Here is a 9,337-nt window from a genome sequence, read left to right on the forward strand (position 1 = left end):
ACTTCAAATGTAATAATTATGATGTTTTAAACATATTACTGTCCAACCGAATTATTTTAAACACGAATAAAGCAGAAAAATGCTTGGCTTTATTAAATGCTATATTGAGTGAATCCACTCACATCCACTCAACCTGCTCACTTACACACAATGAGTTGCCATAGCAACTGTTTGACAAGTTAAATGATGATTTATTCATGCAGTGCTTTGTAGCTCGCTTCTCTGGCAACATCAACGTCTGTCAATCATTGTTAACTCCAGTGCACTCACTGCCTGACCAACAAAGAGTAGGGAGCGGGAGGGGGGAAGAGAGTGAGAGTGAGTGAGACTACGCGATCGGCACGGGATAGCTCATTTGTTTTTTTGTTATAATTTTTTAAAAATCCGCGTTGGACTGGGGGTGTGAAGTTTGAAGTGCGAAGTAATGAGTGATCACTGTATTTTACCCAGATCTTCCGTCCAGCCATTATTTCTTTGTAATTTTTATATGTTTTTATTATTTTTCATTATTTTTTAAATATTTTATTTCCCATATTTTCATTCATTATTTATTCATTTTTCTTGATTAAGTTCAGGATTATTGTGTAATAATTGTATTATTCTATCAATTATTTTATCTGAATCATAGATTAAGTTTCAGCCCGAAGGTATTAATGTAGATGCCGTAATTTCTGGACTATAAATCGCACCAGCTAAAAAATTATCAATGAAGAGGAGGGAAAAAACAAGTCTCACAGGAGTATAAGTCCCATTTTGGTGAGGAATTTTATTTGATCAGAGAACAAACATATAGATTTTAGTACAAACAATGACACAGAGGACATCAGGCTAAATAAGCAACTATTAATGTAACAATTAATTAAATAGTAATAAATAATAGTAATAGTAATTAAAAAGAAAATTAAATAGTAATAAATAATAGTAATAGTAATTGAAAGAAAATCCGCTGTAATAACTACCAAATCCAATAAAGTATACATAATGTGCACCTGAGTATCAGTCACAGGCAGTGTTGTTTATAACTGCGTTTCTGCCGGCGTTATTTTTTCCAGTAGTGAGTAATCTAATGAATTACTTTCCCCGTCTTTGCAATTCATTAATACAAGTGTACTTATTCATAACAAATTGCAGAGCATAATGATTAACTCATTGAATGACATTGACAGTGATAGGCGTCCAACTATGTGGCACTTTTCGTCTGTCTGCTGTGAATTTAAATCAGTTTATCACTAGTAGACATAGACAGTCCATTTCAACTGGTAGGGTGGCAGGGATTGAACATTCGTTGATTTCCTGCCAACCTCCCACTTCAAATGGATTGGATGTCTAGCATCGTAAATGGCAGCCAATGAGTTAATTGTATACCAATTAAATGTTGTGGGCTACATGACCCAAAATGTGATGTCCATATGTGGACGCCTGGTCTTTATGGGGTTAAGTTTATTTATATATTCATTAAATTTTTTCTTACCAATAATAATCACTTGCCCTATAAAGGGTTGAGCTCATTTTAATGTTCCAGCATGACTGTGCACTAGTGCACAGTTGTGTTAACAAGAGCGAGTAATGTAATTAATTACTTTTCCCATCTTCGCAACGCCGTTGCCGTTACTGAGGATGTGAAGGGGCGTGTTACTACAATCTGGTTGAATGAAGCACGAGTAGTCTGATTTTGTCACAGCTGTCTGGGAGAGAGTAGAGCGGTGGGGGGAGGAGGAAAGGGGGTCGTGACAACGTTGCAAACGCGATGGTGATTTGCTAGGTGGCTGGGAGCGTTAGCATTGTATCGGCGGTTTCGTTAGCATTAGTATTTAGCGTTACGAACGTCATCTTAAACTCAACTTCTCTTTTTTTACACAGTTCGCTGCATCCTGATGGGTACAAATAATTGAAAATAATGTCCTGATGGGTACAAATAATTGAAAATAATGTCCTGTTTTCCTGCTGAGTGTGCATTATCGTCACCAAGTTGGCGTTGTCCTTGTTGACACTACAAGATAATAATAATTTGTCTTCTCTTTTTATTAACAAAAATAGTCATTTGCCCTAAACTTTCCTTGAATGGCATACCCATGAACCTTGTGTGATGTTTTTTAATCAAAAGAACTAAAGCAAAGACAGGAGAGGCAGGAGATTCAGAGCCTTACCTGCATATCAAAAAATATATCTATTCTGTATATATTAGGGGTGTGACGATACACACAAGTCACGGTTCAGTACGTACTTCGGTGCAGTGGTCACGGTTTGGTGTGGGTTCAGTACAACAGGAAAAACAAAAAGGCTGTTTTTCTCGCGACATTTGAAAATTAAAGTTTGTATGGCGTTACACTGTTATATAGGTGAAATTGAATCTTAAAGTGTAAAAAGTGTGGCGTACAATTTTTTTAAATGAAAAAATCACTTCAATCAGTTAATATTAACATCTTTTATGAGAGAGGTTATAGAATGTATAATGTAATAAAATGTAGAACATGGAAAGTAACATCAGTTACTTTGCTGGGTAACTAATTACTCTTACAAAGAGGTAACTGAGTTACTAATTCAATTACTTTTTGGGAAAAGTATTTTTAACTATAACTAGTTATTTTTTAAAAGTAAGATTAACAACACTGGTCGCAGGCTCAGCCAAACTACAAAAAAAGTATAGTCTTATAGCTCAAAAAATAATGTAACAATCACAATGTATGTCCATACTTGTACGCTTAGATGAAGTGCACTTATTTTCGTCATGATTGTGGGCTGTTGTATAAAATTATAACACATGCAGCGGCATGATGCCAAAAATCTGTGAAGTCGCAAATCATGGTGACAGGCCCGCTCTTTAAATCAGATTAGTGTCACGGGCATTAAAGAATCATTGTGACAATAGATTTTTATTGTCAGATTTTGCACATACATCAGTCAGCAGCATGACACGCTCACTCCAATATGTTGTTCATTCGTGATAATATAATAGCTGAAGATTTTTTTTTTACTGTCACTCCACGTGAATAAATGTGTTAAGTCATTGTCATGGCAACGATGGAACACCTACTGTTGCAAGCTGTAACACAGAAAATGATCATATTTCAGTGCTATTGACGCTAATAGACATCCAATCCATTTCAACCAGGCACTTCAAAAATGAATTTGCCTTCCCTATAAATGCACCGATCCAAAATTTGCTATACATTCACTAAAAGCAATTCCTCTCTATATATAATATACTGGCATCATGTAGTGAACATTACAATTCTATTCCACTAGATGGCAAATGTTACAATTACACACGTTCATTCTTTCATTCATTTCCCCAGCCGTTATCCAACTAAATTCCGTTATAGAACAGAATGTTTGAGCTAAACTAGGCCAAATTTCATAACTAGCAAATACATTTGTGAGTAAACAAAAACAATATCCTCATTATTCCAGTATCCATAGCTTTTTGAAGGGCTTCTAATATTAAATATATGCCTTGGCTCAGTGATGTTAGAGAAGCAATTATAAATGTAATGTGTACCAATTACCAATTTCACAATATGATACAATAACAGTTCTTTGGACAACAATATGATATTTGATTTGATCGATTTTATATGATATTATGTACAGTGGTATGAAAAAATATCTGAACATTTTGTAATTCCTTACATTTCTGCATAAAATCACCATCAAATGTGATCTGATCTTTGTAGAATTACACAGATGTAAAACAGTGCCTGCTTTAAGTAAAACCACCCAAAGTTTTATAGGTTTTCATATTTTAATGACGATATCATGCAAACGATGACAGAAGGGGGAAAAATAAGTACGTGAACCCTCTGCCTAAGGAGATTAAAAGAGCAATTGAAACCAATTTTTACCAAAAAACTTAAGTCAGGTGTGTGCCTAATCACTGATGAGTGGTTTAAAGCTGCCCTGCCCACCATAAAACACACACCCGGTAAGCTGTGTCTTGATGAGAAGCATTGTCTGATGTGCATCATGGCTCGGTCAAAAGAGCTGTCTGAAGACCTGCGATAGAGGATTGTTGATTTGTATAAAGCTGGAAAAGGGGAAAAAAACTATCTCTAAAAGTCTGGATGTTCATCACCTTCAGTCAGGAAAGTTGTCTACAAATGGGGAGAGTTAGGCACTGTTGCTTCTCTGCCAAGCAGTGGCCATCCACCAAAGATGAAGCAAAGAGTTCAGCGCAGAATACTCAGAGAGGTGAAAAAGAACCCTAGAGTGTCTACTAAAGACTTACAGAAATTACTGGCACAGTCCAATATCTATGTGCACACATTAACTTTATGTAAAACTATGGCCAAAAATGGCATTCATGGGAGGACTCCACAGAGGAAGTCACTGCTGTCTAAAAAAAGCACATTGTTGCTCGTTTAATGTTCGCGAAAAGGCACTTGGATACTCCACAGAAGTTTTGGCAAAATATTTTGTGGACTGATGAAACCAAAGTTGAATTGTTTGGGAGTAACACACAATGTCATGTGTGGAGGAAAAAATGGAACAACTTACCAACATCAACACCTCATCCCCACCGTGAAGCAGGTTGGAGGGAACATCATGATTTGGGCCTGTTTTTCTGCCTCAGGGCTTGGACAACTTGGAATCATTAATGGAAGGATTAATTCAAAGGTTTATCAGGATGTTTTGCAGGAAAACCTGAGGCCGTCTATCAGACAGTTGACGCTAAAAAGAGGATGGATGCTGCAAAAAGACAATTATCCAAAACACAGAAGTAAATCAACTTCAGAACGTTTTCAGAAGAACAAAATACACGTTCTGGAATGGCCAAGTCCAAACTTGAACCACATTGAGATGCTGTTCTGACCTAAGGACAGTGATTCATTCCAGATATCCCGGGAATCTGACTGAACTATAGCAGTTTTGCGGAGAAGAATGGGCTAATATTGGTCCTGATTGATGTGCCAGACGGATCTGCAGCTACAGGAAGCGTCGTGTTGAAGTTATTGCTGCCATGGTTGGTGGGTGGGGGGGGGGGGGGGGGGGGGGGGGCACAAAATGTTAAATGTGATGGTTCACTTACTTATTTTTCCCCCTTCTGTCATTGTTCGCATACTTTCCTCATTAAAATATGAAAACCTATAAATGTTTGGGTGTTTTTAGTAAAACCAGACACTGTTTTTTTTTCCGTCTGTGTGATTTTGACAAAGATCAGATCACATTTGATGTTGATTTTATGCAGAAATGTGAGAAATTCCAAAAAGTTTAGATACTTTTTCATACCTCTGTAATGGAGATAGACCGATTATCGGCGGCGATATTTGGGAAATTTTACGTATATCGTATTGGCCTTTTTTTTTTAATCCAACCGTCCGATATGAAAAAAATCAATTTAAAACTGGGTTATTTCGGCTCAGATGCAGCTACGCCTCTCTCTCCTGCACTAGTATTCACCCTGTCCTCTGATTGGTTAAATGGTAATGGTAACTGGAGTTACACTTGTATTGCGCCTTTCCACCTTTTTAAGGCCCTCAAAGCGCGTCACAATATATTCTCATCTACCTACTGGTGACGCAGCACCAGGAGGAACGTGGGGTTTAGTATCTTGCTCAAGGATACTTAGACCAGGTCATCAGGGCAGAGAATCGAACCCACAACCTCTGGTTAGGGGACCGACTACTTTACCAATAAATTTCAGAGAGCTATTTATTGAACGTTTTGTTCAACTTTATAAGAGATATTTAAGGTTAGATTTCAGGTCAACTGTTTACATTACTGTTCTCCACGTGCACATTAGAGATGTTTCTGAGTGTAGGAAATTCAGGCACTTCTGGCATTTCAATGAAGTTCAGTGTTTGCATTATTCTTGTTTTTTTTGTTTTGTTTTTTTTTAACGCTAATTTTTACACTTTTACTGCAAATGAATATCTGCTCCAAAAATCTGTTATCGGCCACTCTAACTACTAATAATCAGGATCATATTGGTCCTGAAAAACCCATATCGGTCAATCTCTATTATGTATACATTTAATACTAATCAGTTACATTTCACCTTAAGCAATAAAACATTCAAAGCAATTTTAATCATTTTGTTGCTGAAACATTTCAGACATTCGAATGAGAAGAAGACATTTGGACGTTTAGCCTCGTCAATGACACCGAAAGAGGAGCATTAGGGCTGCAACTAATAATTACTTTTATGATCAATTAATCGGACGATTAATTTTGACGATCAGACGATTAATCTGATAAATGTCACTTTGCAATTACCGCAACTTAACTTGAAGTTGTTATAGGCATGTGAGTAACAATAAAGAAAAAATTGAATCTTTCCTTCAAAATATTATTTTGATATCGCTTCCTGACTTGACTGTACTGTAGTCTACAACTGTACTGCTTTAAGTGCATAAAACTAAAAACTAAAAGTTTTTAATAAAGGTTCTGCGTATAAAACATAAAAAGAATTTCTCAGTACACAAACCAAAAGTCCTATTCATTCAAATAAAAACAAAAAGTGCTGCTGATTGACATTATTTCTTGTGGGCAAAGCGCTGATATAAAATGTGTCAATGACTCATTTATTTTCTTTAAACAAACTAAACAAAAAATGGTATAAGAAGGAGGCAGACTGTAAAGAGAGAGGAAGAGAGATAGTTTGTTGCGCCTTGTCTTTTAGTTGTCCAGCAGTAGTTTCAAGTCATGTTAATTGAAAAATGTTCTTAGTGTGTTGCTAAGTCCCGTGTGCGCCTATAAGAGGTGAGTACACGAACCCTCTGGTACTGTTTAGCCTTTATTGTCGAGCGCTAAGCTAATTAGCGAATTCGCTACTGTGTATTTCCATCTCTATTTGGCCGTTGTTTGTTGGTGTACAAAAGTTACTCCATGTGCAGAACGTGTGAAACCATGATTAAGTACAGCGGTAACACTACCAGCATGCAAAGTAGTACAGAAATCTGTGAAAACAAAGTATATTGGTTAAAAGACGTCTTATTTCTAAAGACACTTTGTTTCCAGAAAATGTGGAATTCATTCCACTTGTGTAAAATTTGCTGTATTGTTGAGAGAAATAAGTACCGCCTTTGAAACAGCTAATGTTTTTGTACCTTCTTGTAAAAAAAGACCATGTCAAGGTTAGCTGTGTGTTGTATAGGCATGTTGAGAAATAAGTACTGTCTTAAAAATGGTTCATGTTTTTGCACTTGGCAGCTTCCTGTTGAACCATTACGATATTTTAAATACATAATGAATATACTGTACATTTGTGTGGCTACTTTATTAATTAGTAATGTATGATTGATTAATAATCGTGATATTCATGATTATCGTCAATACCGTGATCATTGTTCAATACTCTAATCATAGCACCCTGAATTGTAATCGAATCGAATCGTGGGGTGCCTAAGATGGCACACCCCTAGTATTGATTCAGCAACCCAACTTGAGTGCAGCAGCGAACTCTCTCTCTCTTGCTCTGATCACTTGCACCTCACATTACACATAAACAAGGACCCAAACGTGACTGCTCATAGCTGCCGGCAAAAATGGATTATCTAATTAATTGGCAACTAATTTATTAATCGATTTCAATTGATTTAATCGATTAGTTGTTGTAGCCTTAATGAGCATTTACAGTCAGTCATCTCAGTTTAAATGACCAAAAATAGCCACTTGCCCTATAAAGGGTTAACCAATGGATGTATTGATCCAGATTATATCATTATCCGTTCACTTACTGCAGAGATGCAGAATGTTAGATTGTGAAAAGAAATTGAGTTCCTCTCAAAGTATGTGCTTGGAGTGGTATTCAATGACTCCATGAAACATAAAACTAATAACACCTCAAGGTCAGACTGTGATAAGAATGCCGCTTTGAAGAGAACCATATCAGAACTCACTACAGTCGGTGCCGTAACAGCTTGTGACTCTCTGATGTCCTTCAACAATGTATAAAAGAATCGTCTTTCTTCCATACCTCCATATTTCAGTCATGGCCTGCAGCTTTATTTTGTCTTTTTTCAGGGCCCCGACTCCGGCAGCACCATCCCCATCACCAGAAACCATCAGTCGAAAGACACTGAGTCGCAAAGCGAGGGAAATCGAGTCGCTCTTCCCTCCCATCTGTCAGAGACTATCGGGGAAGAAAGTGTGGAATTGTGAACTGTCCCCTAAATCGATGCTCCCGCCACCGCCCTCCTTCCATTTGTGAAATAGCAATTACTTCGGAATCCCTCTGACTAGCGTGTACAGTTTTCGCTTGACGATTTTACTACAAAGTCTTGCTGTCAGTTAGTACACAGTTCATACAAAAGTCTAAAATCTATCAACGTGAAATCACCCACACAGAAAAAAAATATCTATTTATTTTCACCGATGGATGTCACGGTTGTCTTACCCCAAGTACATCATGTAGTTCCGTTGCATGTACTGTAGTCCATTTGATATGTGCTTCAATTGGAGAGCTCGCCGTGGTTTTGCATGATGACCGTTTGCATTCTGTTGGCATGAAATACAAAAATTCAGTGGTCCTTTTTTCAATATGTTAGTGATATTCCATTAACGGATTAACAAAGAATTATACTGGGAATACTATGTCATGTTTATTAATGAAATTATAACGTGTGGAAATGATGCATTGTACATCTTGGCTGTAGAAATGTTTGTCGTGGAACAGTCAGTGAATGTCTATATTTATTTATGTGTGTATTCCAGTTTGATTTGGATGTGTGTGGATGTGGATGTTTTGTGTGTTTTAGTATTACTTTTGTTTTTTGGAAGCAACACAGATCTTGTAAAGACACTTTGTAAAAATGGAGTTGTAAATACGGTCTTATGTTACATGTTATTTTTCCATGCTAGAAACTGTACAAACTGCGAAGTAATAAAATAATCCTTAACCTGATCATCAGTGATGATTTGTTCAGTCGGAATGCGTGAGCAGGAAATAAACTACTTTGCATATTTTGGCATGTGAAAACTTGGTACACATTAGCCTGGCAAACCAGACTGTCTTTTGCATGTATAACATACAAGCATTGGTGGATGAAGTACTCACTTTTTTACTCAATTAAAAGTACAAATACAGAAAATTACTTAAGTACAAGCAAAAATGTAATATACGTACACGTAATAACGTAGTATATATATATATACTGTATCAGTCCAAGGACAACTCCAACTACCAACTATGCCACGGCCGCCCATATACATACATACAGTATATACAGTGAGGAGCAGAAGTATTCGCACCCCTTGCAATTTTGCAAGTTCACCCAGAAAATAGATAGAGGTCTGAAATTTCAATCATAGATGCAACCATAGATCCACTTCTAGAGACATAATCTTAATTTTTTTTTTTAAAATCCGGAACTCACATTGTATGATTTTTCAATGATTT

At 36.7% G+C, this 9,337-nt stretch overlaps 1 protein-coding gene across 1 annotated transcript in view; it reads left to right on the forward strand.

Annotated features, from left to right (window-relative positions):
* Positions 1 to 8,836, forward strand: part of LOC130926795 (anosmin-1-like) — a 163,446-nt gene extending 154,610 nt beyond the window's left edge. The window contains exon 14 of the mRNA XM_057852030.1: positions 7,963 to 8,836. Within this exon, the coding sequence (XP_057708013.1) occupies positions 7,963 to 8,021 (59 nt within the window). The 3' untranslated portion in view covers positions 8,022 to 8,836. The remainder of the gene's footprint in view (positions 1 to 7,962) is intronic.
* The last annotated feature ends 501 nt before the right edge of the window (positions 8,837 to 9,337 follow it).

Source organism: Corythoichthys intestinalis, chromosome 12 (genome assembly GCF_030265065.1).
Source record: "Corythoichthys intestinalis isolate RoL2023-P3 chromosome 12, ASM3026506v1, whole genome shotgun sequence".
NCBI lineage: Eukaryota > Metazoa > Chordata > Actinopteri > Syngnathiformes > Syngnathidae > Corythoichthys > Corythoichthys intestinalis.